Source organism: Bubalus kerabau, chromosome 14, assembly GCF_029407905.1.
Source record: "Bubalus kerabau isolate K-KA32 ecotype Philippines breed swamp buffalo chromosome 14, PCC_UOA_SB_1v2, whole genome shotgun sequence".
NCBI lineage: Eukaryota > Metazoa > Chordata > Mammalia > Artiodactyla > Bovidae > Bubalus > Bubalus kerabau.
This window is the reverse complement of record NC_073637.1, coordinates 53,817,539-53,843,810: the sequence shown is the minus strand read 5'-3', so window position 1 is coordinate 53,843,810 and position 26,272 is coordinate 53,817,539. Positions and strand designations below refer to the sequence as shown.

At 37.2% G+C, this 26,272-nt stretch overlaps 1 protein-coding gene across 3 annotated transcripts in view; it reads right to left on the bottom strand.

The window, feature by feature from the left end:
- Nucleotides 1-26,272, bottom strand: part of CSMD3 (CUB and Sushi multiple domains 3) — a 1,475,959-nt gene that overhangs the window by 666,078 nt on the left and 783,609 nt on the right. For all 3 annotated transcript variants that reach the window (XM_055546406.1, XM_055546407.1, XM_055546408.1), the window contains one exon: nucleotides 2,154-2,266. In XM_055546406.1, the coding sequence (XP_055402381.1) occupies nucleotides 2,154-2,266 (113 nt within the window). The remainder of the gene's footprint in view (nucleotides 1-2,153; nucleotides 2,267-26,272) is intronic.

The following is a 26,272-nucleotide window of genomic DNA, read 5'->3' as shown; positions in this document are numbered from 1 at the left end:
GATTTTAAATGGAGTAAGAATATATTTAAAATTATAATCAGGCTAACCTTTTTATTTTTTAAAACTGACATTTATACAGATTTCCTGAACTATTCAAATTAATGTAGCACCAAATTTAGTCTCAAGTTAAAAACACAGAATGCATGTGTCCTGTTCTTCCTGACAATACCATGCATTCATTTCCCTGTGTCCAGATAGAAAGGCATGAAAAGCCAATCTTTGAAAAAATAAACTCTGGTTAAAAACTATTATTATGCAAGTAAAAGAATTCTGTCTACTTTATAATCCACTGTTGAATTGATAAAATAGAGAATAATACTTTTTATAATATAAAAAAAATAAATTCAGGTAGCAATATATTCTGATGTTCTGTTTTACATTTTCATATTTTAAAGCATAGATTTTAATTAAACTTAATACATACATATGTTTTCCACCAGAATTTCAAAACTGCATTTTTGATATGTACATTGGGTGTATACCTGCACATCCATTGTCTCTATTTGACTTTAAAACAGTTAATCATGTGTCAGAGATATTTGTGATTTCAGTGTCTGCATCTATTTCTTATAAATGGAACTGAAACAAAAGATTGTGTTATACACATATAATTTAACATTAATCTGAAAAACTATCAATATTGGGATGAGTAGTTGCAATTTAAAACATCTGCCGTCCATAATTTATATAGAAGTTGATAATCTGAACACTAATACCATGCATATAATCTGAAAGATTCACAGATGCATTCAGTTCAGTTCAGTCACTCAGTCGTGTCCGACTCTTGGCGACCCCATGGACTGCAGCACGCCAGGCCTCTCTGTCCATCATCAACTCCCAGAGTTCACTCAGACTCACGTCCATCGAGTCAGTGATGCCATCCAGCCATCTCATCCTCTGTCGTCCCCTTCTCCTCCTGCCCCCAATCCCTCCCAGCATCAGGGTCTTTTCCAATAAGTCAACTCTTCGCACGAGGTGGCCAAAGTACTGGAGTTTCAGCTTTAGCATCTTCCTTCCAATGAACACCCAGGACTGATCTCATTTAGAATGGACTGGTTGGATCTCCTTACAGTCCAAGGGACTCTCAAGAGTCTTCTCCAACACCACAGTTCAAAAGCATCAATTCTTTGGTGCTCAGCTTTCTTCATAGTCCAACTCTTGCATCCATACATGACCACTGGAAAAACCATAGCCTTGACTAGATGGACCTTTGTTGGCAAAGTAATGTCTCTGCTTTTCAATATGTTATCTAGGTTGGTCATACCTTTTCTTCCAAGGAGTAAGCATATTTTAATGATTGTTCTTTGCTCTCAGAAGATATTAGCAACAATTAGCGGGTGGCTGCAACCGGCGCACTTAGCGGGGCCGAGAGGAGCTACCCCACGTCCAAGGTCAGGGACAGAAGCCGGGAGGACCCCATGCCCGAGGGGAGGTGGCCAAAAAGAGTTACCCCACGTTCAAGGTAAGGGGCAGCGGCCGAGAGTTCCAGGCTGCGACGGCGCAGGAACGGCCGAGAGGAGCTACCCCGTGTCCGAGGTTAGGGGCGGCGGCCGAGAAGAGCTACTCCACGTCCGTCCGAGGCCAGGGGCGGCGGCGGAGAGGACCTACCCCACGCCCGAGGCTAGGGGCCGCTGCAGGGAGGAGCAACCCCACCTCCAAGGAGTGGTGGCTGCGCGGGCGCAGGAGAGCCTAGAGGAGCTATTCCACGTTCAAAGTCAGAAGGGGCAGCAGTGAGGAGATACCCCACAGATGCATTACAAAATAAAAACAAAGAATTAAGTCCTTTGCTATGTGTTTAAGTAATTAGTAGATTTTTGCCAGGCAATTTGTATAAAGTTTATAAAATCACATTGCATATTTTTGGAAAGCCAAGGAGTCCAGAGTGACTAAAGCCTAGGCACTGTATAGTGGTATAGCGGACTTAAAGGAGAGATGAAGTATGTAAAATATACTAATTTGAAAGGAAAGACAATTTTTCTTAAAGAAAAGTGAAATCAACATTTGTAATTAATTTAAAAAGGAAAGTTTTATATTGAAATATACTCTTGCTTGTACGCTGGGAAACTTTTATAGATGCAATTAAACTTTAATTTAAAAGTATTCTCTGGTGTTATTAAGGTAACATATTTCCCACAGTAACAATTTATCATTACCTTTGTAGTTAACCTTGAAGCCAACAGATCCGACACTTTCATCTGTTTGAAGGTGCAGCCACATTTGGCTACTCATGCTTACTATCAGGTCTGGCACAAAGCTTCCAGTCAGCCTAAAAAGAGGTGGATAGAGAGAGGAGAAACAGATTATTAAAATACCACTGCACTGGCAGGAAAGTTTCTAGTTGTTCTTTTTATATGGAACAGCTCATTTGAATACCTCTGTAAGCAAATTATGAGACAGATGAGTTTCTCACAACTTTCTCAGCTAGAAACAAACAACTGTCAGATTAATTTACAAGACAGAACAGACAAATAACATAATTTAGTGATCAATGTTTACTATAAACAAGTACTATTTATGTGCTAAACTAGGTTATATTTCTGCTTTATTGACTATGCCAAAGCCTTTGACTGTGGATCACAATAAACTGTGGAAAATTCTGAAAGAGATGGGCATACCAGACCACCTGACCTGTCTCTTGAGAAACCTATATGCAGGTCAGGAAGCAACAGTTAGAAATGGACATGGAACAACAGACTGGTTCCAAATAGGAAAAGGAGTACGTCAAGGTTGTATATTGTTACCCTACTTTATTTAACTTATATGCAGAGTATATCATGAGAAATGCTGGGCTGGAAGAAGCACAAGCTGGAATCAAGATTGCCGGGAGATATATCAATAACCTCAGATATGTAGATGACACCACCCTTACGGCAGAAAGTGAAGAGGAACTCAAAAGCCTCCTGATGAAAGTGAAAGAGAAGAGTGAAAATGTTGGCTTAAAGCTCAACATTCAGAAAACTAAGATCATGATATCCGGTCCCATCACTTCATGGGAAATAGATGGGGAAACAGTGGAAATAGTGTCCGACTTTATTTTTCTGGGCTCCAAAATCACTGCAGATGGTGGAAATTGAAAGACACTCCTTCAAAGAAAAGTTATGACCAACCTAGATAGCATATTGAAAAGCAGGACATTACTTTGCCAACAAAGGTCCGTCTAGTCAAGGCTATGGTTTTTTCCAGTTGTCATGTATGGATGTGAGAGTTGGACTGTGAAGAAAGCTGAGTGCCGGAGAATTGATGCTTTTGAACTATGGTGTTGGAGAAGACTCTTGAGAGTCCCTTGGACTGCAAGGAGATCCAACCAGTCCATTCTAAAGGAGATCAGCCCTGAGTGTTCTTTGGAAGGAATGATGCTGAAGCTGAAACTCCAGTACTTTGGCCACCTGATGTGAAGAGTTGACTCATTGGAAAAGACTCTGATGCTGGGAGTGATTGGAGGCAGGAGGAAAAGGGGATGACAGAGGATGAGGTGGCTGGATGGCATTACCTACTCGATGGACATGAGTTTGAGTGAACTCCGGGAGTTGGTGATGGACAGGGCAGCCTGGCGTGCTGCGATTTATGGGGTCGCGAAGAGTCAGACACGACTGAGCAACTGAACTGAACTGAAACTAGGTTATATCTTTCAAATCCCTGAGGCAAGGTATTTTAAATACTGAAGTATTTTAAATACTGAAAATCTTATACTTCTTTTAAATTGAAAGAAAAAAAGAATCTATAAAAATCTTTAACTTATTGCTGTTTTCACACCAGTAATGTACTTCATGTTAACCTTTCAAGTTTCACAGAACTTCGTTCTAAAGAAGCACTGTGAAAAATATTTAAGTACTGTGCAAAACAATAAAACCACAAGGAGTATAATATAACCCTTTGCAATACTGATGTCAGGCTAGCCATGTCAAGTATGTTTTACAGGAAACAATTTTATTTTAAATAATATGCTGCTAATTTGATATGGCATCACTGAATCTATGCATTAATAAGCTCATTCAGTAATATTCACTTTTATAACCCTAAGAAGAGAAATTACTTAATGATTCCACTGTCATTAATAATGCTTTGGTCACGTGTTTGAACTGAAGCAATAGTCATACAAAGGAGGAGAACAAATGAGTAAATATGACCTTGAGGGGAAAAGCCTGTCAAAAATACAGACTTAAAACAACAAACAAATAACTCTTTGTATTCTTGACAGACTTTTCCCCTCAAGGTCATGTTTACTCATTTGCTCTCCTCCTATATCTGCCATACAACCCAGCAATTCCACTGGGTGGGCATACACACCAAGGAAACCAGAATTGAAAGAGACACGTTCATTGCAACACTGTTTACAATAGCCAGGACATGGAAGCAACCTAGATGTCCATCGGCAGATGAATGGATAAGAAAGCTGTGGTACATATACACAATGGAATATTACTCAGCTATTAAAAAGAATTCATTTGAATCAGTTCTAATGAGGTGGATGAAACTGGAGCCTGTTATACAGAGTGAATTAAGTCAGAAAGAAAAACACCAATATGGTAATATTAATGCATATATATAGAATTTAGAAAGATGGTAACGATGACCCTATATGTGAGACAGTGAAAGAGATACAGATGGAAACAACAGACTTGGACTCTGTGGGAGAAGGCAAGGGTGGGATGATTTGAGAGAATAGCATTGAAACATGTACATTATCATATGTGAAATAGATCACCAGTCCAGGTCCATACATGAGACAGGGTGCTCAGGGCTGGTGCACTGGGATGAACCTGAGAGATGGGATGAGGAAGGAGGTGGGTGGGAGGGTCAGGATGGGGTACACATGTACACCCATGGCTGATTCATGTGAATGTATGGCAAAAACCACCACAATTCTGTACAGTAATTAGCTTCCAATTAAAATTTAAACAAAGAATACAAAAAGGAAAAAAGAATGGATCCACTGCTGAATAAAATATCCATCATGATAGGGAATTCTAAATTACATACTTAAAAAATAGGTTTTTAAAAGAAGAAATTCTCAAGTGCTTCCCTATTTTATTGCTAAAAACATGAAAATTTCTGAAAAATTACAGGAGAGAAGATATAAAGTTTCCCTTCTTAATATCAATAAAAAGGGCACCCTAATAAAGCTGTGTTCTGGATGAAGGCTATATTATAATTAAACTAGCAGAGGGAAACATAGAGGAGCATTGTATTCTTGAGGCCACCATGGCCGCAGAATGTCCAGTTCTTAGTCAACCTCCAAACTATAAACCATGATCAACAGACTGCATTAACAACACAGCTATGCCACCAGTGTTGAGTGTTACAGAATTTATTGGAATCTATCACAAATGAACTCAGTTAAATATTGTGATGTAATTATGAGATTGTGCATAATACTGAGGAATAGTGTGAGATATAAAGATACATATTATAGAATTTAAACTATATTCACTTCATTCCTGCCAAAGGAAATAAAATTTGTATAATATAAAGAACACACATACATTATCCTTTGTAATATATGTGCATATCTGTATGTACTCATATACATACATATATGCATTATCATTTGAAAATTCCATGGCACATGAACTTTCAATCTTCAATTGATGAGTTCAGAAGCACTCATTTTCTGAGCTACAGTAAAGAGACAGGTTTATGGGCAAGAGTGAGTACTCAAGCTCAGAGTAAAGTAAACCCATTATGAAACGGTCATGAGAGTTTAAAACTATATGATATACATCAGCTACACCACATCGAATATGCCAACAATCTATCTCCTAGTGAATATTAAAAGACATTTTTATAAGATTAAATTGTTCCTCTTTATTATATGCATCTCAGTCCTATACTTTTTTACCAACCAAAAAATTTTAGTACATTTAATTTTGTCAGTTCATAAAGAACTGCTAACACATATAGGCTAATTGTTCCACTGACAACTTGCACTCCTATTTGCCGTAATTCTATCTAGTTTCCAACAAATTGGTGGTGTAATACTAAAAATAAATTTTAAAATAATGGTTAAATTAAAAATTTCCCCAGTATCAAAGTTAAAGACAATTCCCCATTTCTCTGTAGCATTTCTTTTAGAAAACTTGAAATTATAAATGACAAAATTTCTTACAGATGTATGTCAATTTTTTAAGCTAAATATGCCTCTTGTCATTTTTTCACATTACATAATGTATTTATTTGAGGCTTTAGGGTTATCTCTTTGAAATGTAAGCATAAAGGAAATGTCACTCTGTCTCCCTGTTTCCGTGGGAGCTTAAGCCTAGATTATAGCCCCGTGATGTTAACTTCCTGCTTGCTGTAAAGATAGAAGTTCTATTTTCCCTTTTGATAAGGACAAACAACATGTATACAAGCAGATTGTATCTGTCTGATACATAAGGAGTGAGATTCAGTTTTCCTCACAATTTCTTTAGCAGATTGAGTGTGATGTATATCACTTGTCTGGTTTAATGCTTATTCGATATTAAAAAATGGAAAAGGTCAATTTTCATTCCAATCCCAAAGAAAGGAAATGCCAAAGAGTGTTTGATTTACCGCACAATTGCACTCATCTCACAAGCTAGCAAAGTAATGCTCAAAATTCTACAAGACAGACGTCAACAGTATATGAACCGTGAACTTCCAGATGTTCAAACTGGATTTAGAAAGGGCAGAGAACCCAGAGATCTAATTGCCAACATGGGTTGGATCATAGAAAAGGCAACGGAGGTCCAGAAAAACATCTACTTCTGCTTTATTGACTATGCCAAAGCCTTTGACTGTGTGGATCACAACAAACAGGAAAATTCTTAAAGAGACGGGAATACCAGACCACTTGACCTGCCTCCTGAGAAATCTGTACGCAGGTCAAGAAGCATCAGTTAGAACTGGACATGGAACAACAGACCGGTTCCAAATTGGGAAAGCAGTACATCAAGGCGGTATATATTGTCACCGTGCTTATTTAACTTATATGCAGAGTCTATCATGCGAAATGTCAGGCTGGATGAAGCACAAGCTGGAACCAAGATTGCCAGGAGAAGTATCAATAATCTCGGATACCCAGATGACACCATCCTTATGGCAAAAAGTGTAGAACTAAAGAGCCTCTTGATGAAAGTGAAAGAGGAGAGTAAAAAGGTTGGCTTAAAACTCAACATTCAGAAAACTAAGATCATGGCATCTGGTCCCATCAATTCATGGCAAATAGAAGGGGAAACAATGGAAACAGTGACAGACTTTATTTTTTCTGGGCTCCAAAATCACTTCAGATGGTGGCTCCAGCCATGGAATTAAAAGATGCTTACTCCTTGCAGGGGAAGTTATGACCAACCTAGACAGCAAATTACAAAGCAGAGACATCACTTTGTCAACAAAGGTCTGTCTAGTCAAGGCTATGGTTTTTCCAGTAGTCATGTATGGATGTGAGAGTTGGACTATAAGGAAAGCTGAGCACTGAAGAATTGGTGCTTCTGAACTGTGGTGTTAGAGAAGACTCTTGAGAGTCGCTTGGACTGCAAGGTGATTAAACCAGTTGATCCTACAGGAAATCAGTCCTGAATATTGATTGGAAGGACTGATGCTGAAGCTGACACTCCAATACTATGGCCACATGAAAATGCAAAGAACTGACTCACTGGAAAAGACCCTCATTCTGGGAAAGAATGAAGGCAGGATGAAAAGGAGATGACAGAGGTTGAGATGGTTGGATGGCATCACTGACTCAAAGGACATGAGTTTGAGGAAGCTCCAGGAGTTGGTGATGGACAGGGAAGCCTGGCATACTGCACTCCATGGGGTCATAAAGAGTCGGACACAATTGAGCAACTGAACTGAACTGAACTGAATATTAAAAGTGTTTCATTCTTTCTACATTTTTGGAGAGTCTTAACTTGGTTTGTATGAGATATTATTTTTAATTATATTTCCTCAATAGTTTGGTGATGAGGATGGGATACAAATGACAGTTCCAGAATTAAATGGACCAGCTGACGCTCTTATAATGACACAGCAGAGATATAAGAGACTGAATTATAAAGTCTCCCTTATAGTGCTCTGCTCTTTTGGAATACTAGTTAGATGAACCACCCTCTGCAAATTTAAGACTTACTACTGAGTAACCCTGGTTAAATTGGGCTCTAAAATCCCTTTAGGACCATGATTAGCTTTGACGATGGAAAAATATGGGAAGCCAGGAATGCTGCCTAAAGTTTTGTTTTGTTGTTGTTGTTCAATTTAAACATTTTTTATTTTGCATTGGGGTATAGCCAATTGAGAATGTTGTGGTAGTTTCAGGTGAACAGTGAAGGGCCTCAGCCACATATATACATGTATTAATTCTCCCTCAAATCCCCTCCCATCCAGGCTCACCTGCAGTTTTTAAGCAGCTAGTATCTCTGTCACATTTGGAATACTTATGAGAATACAATTCTTCAAGATGTATGAAGGATTTAAGGGGGGCACATTATAAACCCATTAATTACTGGTATTTGAAAAAGAACTAAAGGGCCTCTTGATGAAAGTGAAAGAGGAGAGTGAAAAAGTTGACTTAAAGCTCAACATTCAGAAAACTAAGATCCTGGCATCCAGTCCCATCACTTCATGGCAAATAGATGGGGAAACAGTAAAAACAGTGGCTGACTTTATTTTTCTGGGCTCCAAAATCACTGCAGATGGTGATTGCAGCCATGAAATTAAAAGACGCTTACTCCTTGGAAGGTAAGTTGTGACCAACCTAGACAGCATATTAAAAAGCAGAGACATTACTTTGTCAACAAATGTCCGTCTAGTCAAGGCTATGGTTTTTCCAGTAGTCATGTACGGATGTGAGAGTTGGACTATAAAGAAAGCTGAGTGCTGGAGAATTGCTGCTTTTGAACTGTGGTGTTGGAGAAGATTCCTGAGAGTCACTTGGACTGCAAGGAGATTAAACCAGTTGATCCTACAGGAAATCAGTCCTGAATATTGGTTGGAAGGACTGATGCTGAAGCTGAAACCCCAATACTTTGGCCATCTGATGCAAAGAGCTGACTCATTGGAAAAGACCCTGATGCTGGGAAAGATTTAGGGCAGGAGGAGAAGGGGACGACAGAAGATGAGATGGTTGGATGGTATCACCAACTCAGTGGACATGGGTTTGGGTGGACTCCGGGAGTTGATGATAGAAAGGGAGGCCTGGTGTGCTGCGGTTCATGGGGTGCAAAGAGTCAGACATGACTGAGCAACTGAACTGAACTGACTGGATGGATATTATTCTAAGAATAAAGTTTAAAATGATTTGGATAGCCAGAAGGAAAGATTGAGAAGAATGAAAAAACAAATGTGAGAATCGAAGAGCTCTCTTTCACAGAACCATCTTCTTCCTTTCTTTGCTGTTTCTGCTCCCTCTCTCCCCCTGCATCTCTGTATTCTTCTTGCTTCAGATAGACACCTGGGAAGAAGGATGTGATGATCTTTTTTTTTTTTTAATTTTATTTTATTTTTAAACTTTAAAATATTGTAGATACATGGTTCCCTTCATCAGTGAATTTCCCTGAAGAGAAAGCCAGTGGCATGACTTCTTTAGCTCCTGCTGAATTACCAGCCTTATTTGAGAACACAGGCTTGTAAGTCTCATATTCTAGCTCTGAACCCACTCCATATCTTAGCATATAGTCTACCTCCAGAAGTCTGTTATCATCCATATACCATGTATCTAGGAAAGCAAAAGTTATAAGAAGATTTACTTAGGGAAGTGTTGAAAATTTAAATAAAATAAAAAAAAAACTCAAAAAAAGAAAATTTAAATAGAAGATTCTGCTCCTATATGAAAGTGGCAAGATGTAGTGTAGTTTCACCAGTTACTTGGGGGAAAAAAGGAAAAATAAATATTAGCTTGATAAATATACCAACATAAGAAAAAAGCCATATAGCCATATAATTCTATTTTTCCTTTGTCAAATGTGTGGAAAATCAGCTCTTCTGATATAATCATCAGTGAAGCTCATGCCATTGAGAAGTTACCCAGACTCCTTGACAGCTGATATTCATATGAAAGTTTCTTTTCCTGTTTTCCAGAAGTTTTCAGAACTTTTACACAATGTGTTTTCAATTTACATACCTACACTTGGGGATGTGCATAAGCTACTGTGGGGATTCTGAAACCAGCAGTCTTTGGTCATTTGATGGAGCAAGCACACTGGAGACCAGGAGATAACTCACCCCACTGAGGAGTAGCAGCTATCCGCCACCCTCTGCAACTATGGAAGAAACAAGGGCTTTGGTGACCAATCAGAAAAGACTGCTCACAGTCTTTTTTCTAAAGATGAGCTGGGAGAGACTGAGGTGTTGTATCTAGATAACAAGTGAGTCCCCCATTACTTTCTATAGGCGATCTGTTGAAATTTTCTCAAAATTTGCATGCCTGGGTCCAAGGGAAGATACAAATTGTCCCCTGGTCCTAACTTTATCCTTGGCTCTCTTGCTGATTGGTTGTGGTTGTTGAGTCACTAAATTGTGTTCAACTTGTTTGTGACCCCATGGGCTGAAGCCCGCCAGACTCCTCTGTGCATAGAGTTTCCCAGGCAAGAATACTGGAGTGGGTTGCCATTTCCTTCTCCAGGGGATCTTCCTAACCCAGGGATTGAACCTGTGTCTCCTGAAGTGGCAGGCAGATCATTTACTGTTGAGCCACTAGGACACCCTCTCTTACTGATTATCTAAATTCAAATTAGGAGAAAGGGAGAAGGTTGGCAAGGACAGACTACTAATCAAATCTTAGAAGCAGCTACTCAGGAAACAATATTGAAAAATATGAAGACAAAAAAAGTTAAAAACTGCTATGTTAACTGTTCAGTTAATACTATTTACTAAAGGAAATAACCTTTACTCTGGCCAATCGGTGAAGACAACACAGAAGAGAAAACCATATGTCATTATTCCAAGAAATTCTGATTGGGGAAAAGAGACTCCAGAAGATGCAGAGACTGCAGAAACAAGAGAATGAGGAAAGCCCAGAAAGCTAGAGAATAATTGTCAAATGGTTTACAATTGACAGACTGAGGGAGTCTCAGCAGTAGGAACTGATAAAATGTGTGTTTGAATAACTTTTCCTCAGACTAACATAGCCTTGCTTTTTATGATAGATACAGGTGCTACTTATTCTGAAAGTGCCCCAGAAATCCTTAACTTTCCATCTGGTGATAAACCAATTCAGGTTGTTGGTATTTTAAATCAGGTTTATATGTGTTCTTTTCTTCTGTGGTTCCCACATGAACAGATCTCATGACTGAGGAACATGTTTTCTTACTCTCTCTTTATTCTCCTGTAAAACTATCGGGGAGAGATCTCCTGTGCAAATTAAAACTACCATATTGTATACTCCATATGGAGTATCTATTTAATGTCCTGGGAAAAAAAACTGTCTTACTTGGTTATGGTGTGCCTTCTAAAAGAGAAGAAATGTAGCAGCGAGTGGCAGTGTTATGCTGTGCTATGTTGGAAAAGTAATCTGAGCAGAAATAAAGTAATGTATCACTTTTGGCCTTGCAATAACAATACTGGTTTAATTTGAGGTGTAGAACCAATAGAAATAGCTTATTAAAAAACATACGCCATGATCATGATCAAACAATAGCCTCTGTCAATAGCTCAATTAGAAAAAACAAATCCAGCTATAAAAAGAATAAGAAAAACAAAGGATAATAATAAAAGTACACTAACACTGTAATATTAATTCTACCAAACTTCCAGCAAACAGGGAAGGTAAATTTGATAAAGATGGTAAACCTTAATACAAAATCTAAAAGAAGTAAATAAAGCCATTTCTCTGTTAATACCTTAAGTTTTTAATACTATAACTATTATAACTTTGGAACCACCCTCTATGGGCTTCCCAAGTAGCACTAGTGGTAAAGAACTTGCCTGCCAATTCAGGAGATGTAAGAGACACAGGTTTGATCCCTGAATCAGGAAGATCCTCTTGGAGGAGGGCACGGCAACCCACTCCACTATTCTTGCCTGGAGAATCCCACAGACAGAGCAGCCTAGTGGGCTACAGACCATAGTGTCACAAAGAGTCAGACATGACTGAAGTGATTTAGCGTGCCTGCACTACCCTCTACAAAGCTTTTCTACAATTCACCTATGCTCTGCTTTATTTTTTTTCCTGTTTCTCTCATCTAAATGGATTTATATTCTTGTTTGTTTTTACTTATGAAGAGAAGTTCAGTATTTATGGCAGAGTTCCTCAAAAGTTTCCATACTCTTCTATTATTTCTTTAGCCATTTATAGAAAACTTAGGGGAAACTTGTTTCCTCCAGAAGGATCTACAGGCATTCAATATATAGATGGTTTGCTAGTAGCATTGAAAACTAAACAGTAATGCAAAACTGAGGCTTTGACTTTATTACAATTTTCCCCTTCACAAGGATATAAGACCTCACTGGATAAGTTGCAATACTGTTAAACTTAAGGATATTTACAGCATATATTGATGCTGAGGGTCCCCAAGAATTACAATATAGGGTGAAAAGTGTGAAATTGACAGTTGCTCAGTCATGTCCAACTCTTTGCCACCCATGGACTGTGGCCAGGAAGGCTCCTCTGTTCATGGAATGTGGCCTGCCAGTCTCCTCTGTCCATCATATTCTCCAGGCAAGAATATTAGAATGGGTAGCTGTTTTCTTCCTTAGGGGATCTTCACAACCCAGGGATGGAAAAAACAAATCCAGCTATAAAAAGAATAAGAAAAACAAAGGATAGAAGCCCTTCTTCTTGTTTTGTCATTAAAATAAAAGTGCTACTTTTGGAATTTTAACTCAAAAGTTGAGATGAGACCATACATTAATAATGTGTTTCTCAGTTCTTCTGTAGGCCATGACGCTGTGGATACTGGGCTGTTGTGACAGCAGCAGACACATCTTTAAAAGGGCTTAGGAATATAATTTGGTCACTTGACTCATTTATATGCTTTGCTGTTGTGACAGCTAACTTCCAAGTACATAAGATCCATAATTTGTGGGCGTGGCATCAGACTAATTATGAAGAAGTACTATTATTCAATCCTAATATTTGTATTTGGGAGATGCAATCTCCTAAATCCTATTCATTTTATTTTACCAGATCCTGATCAAATAGATGATCATGGTAAAAAAGACAGCACTAGGCCCCTGCATGTTTTAACTGATTCTTGTTCATAATGCTCTTTTAATAACAGCAACTTCACTTTCACTTGTCACTTTCATGCATTGGAGAATCCCAGGGACGGGGAGCCTGGTGGCTGCTGTCTATGGGGTCACACAGAGTCGGACACGACTGAAGTGACATAGCAGCAGCAGCAACAGCATGTACGCAGGAGATGTGAGTTCTATCCCTGGCTCAGGAAGATACCTTGGAGAAGGAAATGGCAACCCACTCCAGTATCCTTGCCTGGAAAATTCTATGGAGGAGGTGCCTGGCTGGCCACAGTCCATAGGGTTGCAAAGAGTCAGATATGACTGAGTGACCAAGCACTCAAGCACACATGTGCTTAGGATAAAGGTGACAAACTTAAGGCTTCAGATGCTATGGTGACTTGGTATGAAATTTTGGAAGCTTATATTTTGCTTTGAATTAAGTTGAAACTATCAGCCTAGTCAATAACAGTAACAAGAATTGTAATTTTTTATATATATACAAACATATGCGCGCGCGCACGCACACACACACACACACACACACACCTGTGTCTGTCAAGCAAAAGAGCAAGTTTGGAAAGCTAGAGGATTCTCTACCTTTAGGGGAAGTAAAATATCTCATGAAAAATTGATAGTTGATTTTTTAGAGGTTGTAAAACTGTCTGCTCAGATCAGTAATACATTGTAGAGCTCATGCAGGGCAGAAAAAAAACTTCTGAAGGCAATGATTTTGTTGACAGAGATATAAAAGCCACTGTTAAAATGTGGCAGATTTCAAACTTTGAAGCCTCACATTTAACACAATAAGAAATTTTTGTTAACTTCCAAATATATACTTCAAAAAAGGAAATGTACAAATGAATTGAAAATGAGGCTAAAAGAAATTCAACTGAACTTTTGGAATTATCCAACAAAATGATTTCTAAGAACAGTTTTTATTTTCTTAGTAAAGTTGTGCTACCAACATAATTTTCTAAGTAAAAGAGGAATTTTAATGGCACTAGACTCTTATTTACCTAAAAGGTAAAGATATTCATAACATATTTAAGAGATGAGCAATCTGTCAGCAGAATTATTTATAGGTCACACCTGAAGTATGGTATCGGCAGTTTCCCCAATCAAATTTACCAGAAACTTGGTGCTTTGAATTTCATAGAATCAATGCCTGTAGAAAGTAAAAGATTTTGTCTAGTTATAGTGTATATGATGTCTGAATGATCTGAAATTTTTCCCACTTCAGATGCCAATACTCAGGTAGTGGTAAAGTCTCCCATCTTATTCCCCCTGTCATCCAGTAATTATGTAAATGTTTACAGATTCCCAGAGAATGAATGAAAACCATTTGCTAAAATTTAGCGATACACCAGATCAAAATGTCCTAAAGTTTTACTTCTAGCCTTATTGAAAATTAGAGCAAACCTTGCAGGCAAGCATCATATTTTTTCCCTTTGAACTTATATTTGACAGACCTATGAATCTGGGGCAGAGATCATGTCCTGTGCCCGATTTAAGTGAATCCTCTCATAATCATATTCAATACTTCAAAGGGCCTCTTTCTTCCCTAGAAGCCCTAAGACGTACAGTTACAAGGACCTTGAAGGACACACTGGAAGAAGTTTGCCACCTCTATTGCCTAGAATATTCTGCTTACATAAAAGTATTCCAGAAGAAAGACAGCCTGCTTCTGTTCTGGAGGAACTCTTTGAAGGGCTACTAACCATCCATATGGCTATCAAAGTGAAAGGAAAACCCAGGTTAAAAAAAAAACAAAAAAAACTATGTTTACCAAGTGAAGCCAGCATCTCAGAAGGACTGAACAGTGTTTCCTACAAAGAATTGGAAATAAGTTTTTTAGAATCACTGATAATGGCACCAAACTTAACTGAAAGAAGGTATTCCAGCAAACTACGATTCTCATGAACCACTTTACTGTCCTATTCACAACACTATTATTTCATATATTTTAAGAATAGAATTTCATTAAAAAACACATACTATTTGTTACACTATTTTTTGTTCTGTACCCCCATTAATATTTCTGACAATCATTACTTACAAACTGATCTAAACAGTACTCCCAATAACTGAGACAGCCTTAATATGACTCCTAGCTTCATTAAGCTTTAGAGGGGTTATCATCCTGACTACAGGCTCTGGCCCTAAACCTTTCTTAAGAGAATTTACTTTAGAAAACTTTCGGTTGCAGATCCTTTCTCCATCTTTGATATGTAAATCTTGTTCACAATGCTCTTACAACCAGGAATATCTCTCTCAAGGACTTGGAAGCCATCCTCTTGAAATAAAATCATCATAGGAGATAGCACTCCTATTTTCCTGAGTACAAAGCCCAACTTTATTAAGCAACTATTAGCAAACACAGATGGGCTATTAACATTGACTAATCTCCCACCTGACTTCTCTGGTGGCTCAGTGGTAAAGAATCCTCTTGCCAAGCAGGAGATGCAGGTTCAGTCTCTGGGTCAGGAAGATCCAATGGAGAAGGAAATGGCAAGCCCACTCCAATATTCTTGCCTGGGAATCCCAAGGACAGAGAAGCCTGGCAGCCTATGTACGGTTCATGGGGTCTCAAAAGAGCTGGACACAATTCAGCAACTAAACACCAACAATCTCCCACCTAAAGTTTTATAAACCTACAATGTTAGTCGCTCAGCCATATCTGACTCTTTGTGACTCCATGAACTGTAGTCCACCAAGCTCCTCCATCCATGGAATTCACCCAGCAAGAATACTGGAGTGGGTAACCATTCCCTTATTCAGGGGGTCTTCCCAACCCAGGGATCAAACATAGGTTTCCTGCATTGCAGGCAGATTCTTTACTATCTGAGCCACCAGGGAAGCTCAACGTTTTTTAGTATTTTTCTACTAGCTCACCCCAGCACTTAGAAACCACCTTACCTTTTCCAGTAGAGTTCAAATTGTCTTCCCTATAGCAATAATCTTAACTCTCATTTCAACAGTCTTTAGCCCTATTGCAATATTCCTGACTTCTGTAGCAACAGTCTTGAATAAAGTTCTCCCTGACTTTTATTTGGCCTGACATAATTTGTCTCTTGTACCAGTACAGACATGAGCTGGTCTTACAAATCAAGAAATCCAATTACTGACAGAGTAAAACTGAGAATATCTTTCTAATTTTTCTATAATACCAAAATAAAAGTAACTGACATGCATTCAGATACTCAATCTCTAAATTTCACACACATACACACACAAACAGTAAAAAAAAAAAAAAAAAAAAAAAATGGTGTTAACTAGTTTGATTGCAAAGATGCAGCATGAAATGTATAACATAAGAGACAAATGAAAAGCTGGCATTTATAGTTTAAGAGTGCAGGAGACAAGTCCAAAATCCCTTGATTAACTTTGATATACAAATTCCTTCCAGTCCAAGTATAGATAAACAAAAGTGGATGTTTATTCAAACATGTGGATGCTAAGTGTTATGCTATATTAAACAATTAATGGATTATTGAAGAAATCAAAGAGGAAATTTTAAAAATACCTAGAGACAAATGAAATGAAAATATGACAATTCAAAATCTAGGGCACTCAGCAAAAGCAGTTCTAACAGGGAAGCTTATAGTGATAAAAATTTACCTCAGGATATAAGAAAAATCACAAATAAACAACCTAACCTTACACCTAAAGTAATCAGAGAAAGATGAACAAATAAAAGCCAACATTAGTAGAAGGGAAGAAATAAATATCAAACAGAAATAAGTAACAACACAATAGAAAAAAATAATGGAACTTAAAAAAAAAATAGATATTTGAAAAGATAAAGTGAAAGAAAGTGAAGTCACTCAGTCATGTCTGACTCTTTGTGATCCAGTGGACTGTAGCCCACCATGCTCCTCTGTCCATGGGATTTTCCAGGCAAGAGTACTGGAGTGGGTTGCCATTTCCTTCTCCAGAGGATCTTCCCAACCCAGGGATCAAACCCAGGTCTCCCGCATTGTAAGCAAGATGCTTTACCATAAGAGCCACCAGAGAAGTCCTAAGATAAACAAAATTAAAGATAAACAAACAAACAAAAAAACTTTTAGCCAGACTCACTAAGAAAAGAGAGGTAGAGAGAGAGAGGGTCTAAATCAATAAAATCAGAAATGAAAAGAGGTTGTAACCAACACCACAGAAATGTGAATGTTCATAAGAGACTGCTATGAGCAGATACACACCAAGATGATGGACAATCCAGAAAAAATGGATAAATTCTTTGAAAGACACAATCTCCCAAGACTGTACCAGTAAGAAACAAAAAATATAGACAGATCAATCACCAGTACTGAAATTGAATCAGTAATTTAAAAACCCCCAACAAATAAAATTCAAGGGCCAGATGGCTTCACAAGAAATTCTACCAAACATTCAAAGAATTAACATGCATTCTCCTAAAAATTTGTATACGAACATAATAGGTCCCAAAGAGTCAAAGCAATATTGAGAAAGATAAACAGACCTGGGGAAATCAGGTTCCCTGACTTCAGACTATACTACAAAGGTACAGTCATCAAAACAGTATGGTACTTGCACAAAAAACAGACACATCAATCAATGGAGCAGGTAGAAAGGCTAAAACTAAAACCACACAGTGTGGTCAAGTAGTCTATGAAAAAGGAGAAAAGAATACACAATGTACAAAAGACAATCTTTTTAAAAATGGTATTGGGAAAATTGGACAGCAACATGCAAAAGAATTAAATTAGAACATCTGCTAATAACATCTACAAAAATAAACTCAAAATGGATTAAAGACCCATGTGTAAGACTGAATACTATAAAACTCCTAGATGAAAATAGAACACTGTTTGACATAAACTGCAGCAATATTTTTTTGGTATCCATCTCTTAGAGTAATGGACATAAAAATAAACAAATGAAACTTATAAGCTTTTGCATAGCAAAGAAAACCATAAACAAAGCAACAAGACAACCTATAGAATGGGAGAAAATATTTGCAAACAATGCCATTGACAAGTGATTAATCTCCAAAATATACAAACAGCTCATACAGTATACAAATAAAACAAACAATGCAATCCAAAACAAATAAAAAATATAATAAAACAAATAAAACAAAGAATGCAATCCAAATAAATAAATCCAAATAAAATAAATAAATCAAAATAAAACAAAATAAATACAAAATAAAACAAAATAAATATATCCAAATAAAACAAATAAATAAAACAATGCAATCCAAAAATAGGCAGAAAACCTAAACAGACATTTCTCCAAATAAGACATATCGATACTGATGGCCAACAGGCACATTAAAAGGTGCTCAACATTGCTAATTTTTAGGAAAATGCAAATAAAAATTACAATAAGGTATCAACTCACACTGGTCAGAATGGTCATCATCAAAAAGTATACAAATAATAAATTCTGGTCAAAAGCAACAGTTAGAACTGGACATGGAGCAACAGACTGGTTCCAAATTGGGAAAGGAGTATGTCAAGGCTGTATACTGTCACTCTGTTTATATAAGGGAAAGGAGTACGTCAAGGCTGTATACTATTACCCTGTTTATATAACTTATATGTAGAGTACATCATGATAAATGCCAGGCTGGATGAAGCACAAGCTGAAATCATGATTGCTGGGAGAAGTAACAATAAGCTCTGCTGCCCAGATGACACTACCCTTATGGCAGAAAGTACAGAACTAAAGAGCCTCTTGATGAAAGTGAAAGAGGAGAGTGAAAAAGTTTACTTAAAATTTAGCATTTAAACAAAGAAGATCATGGCATCTGGTCCCATCACTTCATGGTAGATAGATGGGGAAGAAATGGAAACACTGACAGACTTTATTTTATTGAGCTCCAAAATCACTGCAGATGGTGGCTGCAGCCATGGAATTAAAAGACACTTGCTCCTTGGAAGAAAAGCTATGATCAAACTAGACAGCATATTAAAAAGCAGAGACATTACTTTGCTGACAAAGGACCATCTAGTCAAAGCTATGGTTATTCCCGTAGTCATGTATGGATGTGAGAGTTGGACTATTAAGAAAGCTGAGCACTGAAGAATTGATGCTTTTGAACTGTGGTATTGGAGAAGACTCCAGAGAGTCCCTTGGACTGCAAGGAGATCAAACCAGTTGATCCTACAGGAAGTCAGTCCTGAATATTGATTGGAAGGACTGATGCTAAAGTGGACGCTCCAATACTTTGGCCACCTAAAAGTGCGATGAACTGACTCACTGGAAAAGACCCTCATGCTGGGAAAGATTGTAGGCAGGAGGAGAAAGGGATGACAGAGGATGACTGGATGGTTGGATGGCATCATTTACTTGATGGAGATGAGTTTGAGCAAGCTCCCGAGTTGGTGACAGACAGGGAAGCCTGGCATGCTGCAGTCCATGGGGTCACAAACAGTCAGATACGACTGAGCCACTGAACTGAACTGAACTGAATAAATGCTGGTGAGGGTGTGGAGAAAAAAGAACCTTGCTGCTACACTGTTGATGGGAATGTAAACTGGTACAACCACTATAGAGAACAATATGGAGGTTCCTTAAAAAAAAAACCTAAAAACAGAGTAACTACATGATCCAGCAATGCACCTCTCGGGTAGATATCTGGAGAAAACTATAATTAGAAAATATACAGCACATTCATAGCATTCAAAAGATACCAACATTCATAGCAACATTGTTTATAATAGCCAAGACATGGAGACAACCTAAATATCCATTGACAGATAAATAAAGAAGATACAGTATATACACACACACACACACACACACACACACACACACACACACACAATGGAATATTACCCAACCATAAAAAGGATTTTTTTTTTGAAGAGTCTGATATAACTGAGCAACTGAACTGAACTGATAAAAAGGAATTAAATTATGGCACTTGCAGCAACTTGGATGGACATAGAGATTATCATACTACATGAAGTATGTCACACACAGAGAGACAAATACCAAATGATATCTTGCATATGTGGAATAAACATTTTGTGAATGTAATGTTACTTACGTGACTGATGAGGACCTAGGAGAAACTTTTTGGGCCTAAGTTAAAAATTTAAGTTTAAGCTCCAGATGGAATTACTCCTTAGTACTGATTAAGTAATATTTCATATTAAGCTACAAAATAATACTCAAATCACTAATCATTTACAAATACAAGCCATATAGACATCACTATACTTTCTAATTTTTTCACTATATTTTAAACAATTAATGTAGGATGAGAGAAAATTTTTGACCATTGCTAACCAAAAATCTGCTTTAATCATTCACTTGTACACTAAACCTAAATGTTATTCCTCCAAAGCTAGTATTGTACTGAATTTTTAAATTAATCTCATATTGCTAATAATCATGTTGCTTTGTATTTTATTGTGGACTTGCTATATACTTAGATACTTGAAACAGCCAAGATAAAAAAGAAACAGCAAGAGATAATTAGAAAATTGTACTTTTATTATAAAATAGTCACAAAAAGAAAAATTATAAATGCAAATACATATTGAAAAAAAAATCAAAGTTCCCCTAATAACAAAAACTTCTCGGTACTTGGCTCCAGGATGTAACTTCCTTCTTGTTATAAAGGTAGGAGTTTATATTTTTCCTTTTGATAAAGATAATTAACACAAGAAATTATTATATTGGCTTGTCTGTATAAATGGGTTAGACTTTTTCTCTTTCTGCAGTCTCTATAGCAAGTTGCATATAATATGCATCATAGTCTAACTTAATCCATATTTGATAAATAGATGTGAAAAGAAGAGAAGTGAAAAGCAAAGGGGAAAAGGAAAGATATACCCATTTGACTGCAGAGTTCCAAACAATATCAAGGAGAGATAAGAAAGCCTTCTTCAGTGATCAATGCAAAGTAATAGAGGAAAACGATAGACTGGGAAAGACTAGAGATCTCTTCAAGAAAATCAGAGATACCAAGGGAATGTTTCATGCAAAGATGGGCTCAATAAACGACAGAAATGGTAGGGACCTAAAAGAAGCAGAAGATATTAAGAGGTGGCAAGAATACACAGAAGAACTGTACAAAAAAGATCTTCATGACCCAAATAATCACAATGGTGTGATCACTCACCTAGAGCAAGACATGCTGGATTGTGAACTCAAGTGTGCCTTAGGAAGCATCATTATGAACAAAGCTAGTGGAGGTGATGGAATTCCAGTTGAACTATTTCAAATCCTAAAAGATGATGCTATGAAAGTGCTGCACTCAATAGGCCAGCAGAGTTGGAAAACTCAGCAGTGGAAACAGGACTGGAAAAGGTCAGTCTTCATTCCAATCCCAAAGAAAGGCAATGCCAAAAAATGCTCAAACTACCACATGATTGCACTTATCTCATACACTAGCAAAGAAATGCTCAAAATTCTCCAAGCCAGGCTTCAGCAATACATGAACCGTGAACTTCCAGATGTTCAAGCTGGTTTTAGAAAAAGCAGAGGAACCAGAGATCAAATTGCCAATATCCACTGGATCATCAGAAAAGCAAGAGAGTTCCAGAAACACATCTATTTCCACTTTATTGAACATGCCAAAGCCTTTGACTGTGTGAATCACAATAAACTGTGGAAAATTCTGAAAGAGATGAGAATACCAGACCACCTGATCTGCCTCTTGAGAAACCTGTATACAGGTCAGGAAGCAACAGTTAGAACTGGACATGGAACAACAGACTGGTTCTAAATAGGAAAAGGAGTATGTCAAGGCTGTATATTGTCACCCTGCTTATTTAACTTCTATGCAGAGTACAATATGAGAAATGCTGGGCTGGAGGAAGCACAAGCTGGAATCAAGATTTCTGGGAGAAATATCAATAACCTCAGATATACATATGACACCACCCTTATGGCAGAAAGTGAAGAGGAACTAAAAAGCCTCTTGATGAAAGTGAAAGAGGAGAGTGAAAAAGTTGGCTTAAAGCTTAACATTCAGAAAACGAAGATCATGGCATCTGGTCCCATCACTTCATGGGAAATACATGGGGAAACAGTGGAAACAGTGTCAGACTTTATTTTTCTGGGCTCCAAAATCACTGCAGATGGTGACTTCAGCCATGAAATTAAAAGACACCTACTCCTTGGAAGGAAAGGTATGACCAACCTAGACAGCATATTAAAAGCAGAGACATTACTTTGCCAACAAAGGTCCGTCTAGTCAAGGCTATGGTTTTTCCAGTAGTCATGTATGGATGTGAGAGTTGGGCTATAAAGAAAGCTGAGCACGGAAGATTCATTTTGATATTTGGCAAAACTAATACAGTTATGTAAAGTTTAAAAATAAAAAAAATAAAAATAAATAAAAAAAAGAGTAATAAAGAGGAAATTCACTTAAAAAAATAAATAAACAAATAAATAAAAAAAAAGAAAGCTGAGCACGGAAGAATTAATACTTTTGAACTGTGGTGTTGGAGAAGACTCTTGAGAGTCCCTTAAACTGCAAATAGATCCAACCAGTCTATCCTAAAGATCAGTCCTGGGTGTTCATTGGAAGGACTGATGCTGAAACTCCAATACTTTGGCCACCTTTTGGGAAGAGCTGACTCATTTGCAAAGACCCTGATCTTGGGAAAGGTTGAGGGCAGAAGGAGAAGGGGACAACATAGGATGAGAATGTTGGATGGTATCACCGACTCAATGGACATGAGTTTTGGTAAACTCTGGGAGTTGTTGATGATGGACAGGGAGGCCTGGCGTGCTCGGTTCATGAGGTTGCAAAGAGTTGGACACAACTGAGTGACTGAACTGAACTTATAGTAAAATTTATTCATTCTTTTCTTCATTTTGAGGAAAGGAGTTACTGGGTTGGTAGGTTACTTTAATATATTTTCTGAATAATCAGTGTGTCACTTAAAATCCTGCTCTTTGCATCCAGTCTCAAAAGCTAATTAATCTTGATATGCTTTCATAGACTTTTGGTTTTGACACAAACTATAGGATATACCTGCTTTAGTCAATTTTGAATCCAGTCCCCATCCCTGACAGTAAGGGGTGCTTATGGGCCACAGGGCAAGGAGTTAAATCAATCTGAAAAACTCTGAAAAGTCTTCAAATAGTTTTAATGTGTTTTTAATACATCTTTTTAAACAAATTACCTATAAACTTAATTATTAAAAGCTTCTTTTGTATGTATTTATTTACAAGTTTCTAGTGCATTCTAATCTCCCTAGTTAGTCCCTTGATGCTAGAATAAAAGAGTTAAAGCCCTAAGTAAGTGCACTGAGAAATACTCTTCAAGCACTCCAGTACAATATAAAATAAAAGACAAGTTCTATTAAATGTCAATTAGACTAAATACCTGATCTTATTCATAATCACTAGGCATTATGGGTACATCCATTAGAAATAACAACTATAATAGTCCTACAGTCCAACATATTTTTGTATTGTACCGATATGTAACTTTTGCCTTTTATAGAAATAGATTTAATATTCTTTCTTTTAATACAGTGCTATCAAGGATGGTTTATACCTTCATTTTTGGATACATACATTTCACTGAGGATAATGATGTTGGCTACAAAAGTTAGATTAACAAACATCCTGGAATATCACCATTAAAGTGACAGCAAAAAGTGTCATAACCTCACTGACATCTGTTAGGGGATGGCTATTAATAAAAAGGCAGAAAGTAACAAATGCTGGTGGAGAGGAGAGAAAAAGGAACTCCTGTGCACTGAGAAGGCAAGAAATAACAAATGCTGGTTTGGGAGTGGAGGAAAAGGAAACCTGGTATGCTGTTTATTGGGGATAAACCACTACAGACCCTATGAAATAGCATACAGATTCCTTAAGAAATTACAAACAGAACTACCATGAGATCCAGCAATCTCACTTCTGGCTACAGATATCAAAAGGAAATGAAACCATTATCTAAGAGTTATCTATAATCCCATTTTTACTGCAGCATTAATCACAATTACAGGGGTATGGAAACACCCTAAGTGTCTGCCAGTCTGTCAGCAGATGAATAGTTCAAGAGAATTTATACATGCACACACAGTAAAATACAGTTCAATCTTTAAAAAGATGGAAATCCTGTCATTTTCAGCAACATGGGTGAACCTGGAGGGCATTATGATAAGTGGAATAAGTCATTATAGAAAGACAAATACTGCTTGGACTCATAGAAGGAATCCCCCCACCAAAAAAAAAAAAAAAAAGAGAGAGTGTGAGAGAGTCTTAATTCATAGAAACAAGAGAGCTACCAGGTATTGGAGAGTGGTGGAAATAGGTACAGGTTGGTAAAAGTTGACATATATTTAGTTATAAGATGAATAAGATCTGAAAGTCTAATGTGTAACATGGTAACTACAATTGATAACACTGAACTGTATAACTGAAATTTGATACAAGTAGAACTTAGAAGTTCTCACTGAAAAAAAAAGTAAGCTAAATATGTGAGGTGGTAGTACATATGTCAATTAATCTGATGGGAGAATCCTTTCACAAACTATACATATATTAAATTATCTCATTGTATAATTTAAAATGTCTTATTTTTTTAATCAATTATACCTCAGTAAGTCTTAACAAAATTAAAAAAATAAAAAAGGAAGGAAAGTAGATAAAAATACTAGAAGAACATACAGTTTTAAGAATTAAAATACAGGGACTTCTCTGGCAGTCCAGTGGTTAAGACTTTGTGCTTCCAATGCAACAGGTGTGGATTTGATCCCTGGTTGGGAAGCTAATACCCCATAAAGTGTAAGGTGGGGCCTAAGAAATACATAAAGTACTATGGAATGATGGGACTACATGTATGTTAGTTCAATTAGGTAACTGAGTAGTGAATAATTGTGAGTTTTGCTTCATTTAAGGTCTTGGGTTTCAGAAATTTTATTAGCTAATTTTAAAGCATAATATATGTGAGAGAATTTGGAACAGTTCTTATTACAGATACAAAGAGATTTATATATTAATATTTGTTTTTAGGAAAGATTTGAAGGTCAAGACCTCAGCACATACATCTTTGTACTCTTCTATGGATACTTCATTTACATATTTAGCGCTCAAAACAAGGTACTGTGCTTAAAATAGTTGGCATTTGTAGGAAGAACTATATATTTACATACCTTTTCTATATTTTGTCTTAATTTGTTTTCTATAGTCACTTTTGAAATGCCTACCATAGTACAAATATTCTTGTTGATGAAGGAAAAAATACCAACTAAAAGCATCTTTAGACAATTTGTTCCAATTGAATCCAACACAAAAATAAATACACAAAAACTTCAAATAAAGCCATGCTGCTGCTGCTGCTAAGTTGCTTCAGTTGTGTCCAACTCTATGTGACCCCATAGACAGCAGCCCATCAGGCTTCTCCGTCTCTGGGATTCTCCAGGCAAGAACACTGGAGTGGGTTGCCATTTCCTTCTCCAATGCATGAAAGTGAAAAGTGAAAGTGAAGTCACTCAGTCGTGTCTGACTCTTCGCGACCCCATGGACTGCAGCCTACCAGGCTCCTCCGTCCATGGGATTTTCCAGGCAAGAGTACTGGAGTGGGGTGCCATTGCCTTCTCTGCAAATAAAGCCATAGTCATTGCTTAAACTGCAGTAAAATCATCAGTATTTTTATAAAACAAACTAAAATAGAATAGTAAACTGCTTTCTTATTATTTTTTTTTTTCTTCAGTAAAATCGTCAGTGTTCTCATAATGGAAAATGTGACTATAATCACACTGAAGAAATAATGAAGAATCATAAAAATAAATTATCTCTTCTATTTAACATTTTGTTGCTAGTAATCAAATGTCACAGAGATTATTTCATACTGCAGCCTAAAGTAATTCTGAATCTCCAGGAACATGCATTTATTTTTGCCAAATAGAAAGTTATTTGAATGACTGTACATCAAATTTTGTCCACATGAGACAATTGCTACTGTCAGTTTGATTGTTTTCTTGCATGTGGTATCAGTGAACACTGTTGAAACGCTGAAGCCAGAGACTAAATGTCCCTCTGCTGCCAAAATTTATATGTTGAAACCTAATATCCAATGTGAGGTTATATGAAGGTGGGGACTTTGATAGGAGATTAGGTCATGAAGGTAAGCTCTCATAAATACGATTGTGTCCTTATAAAGGAGGCTCCTGAGAGAACTCTGCTCCCATCTGCTGTATGT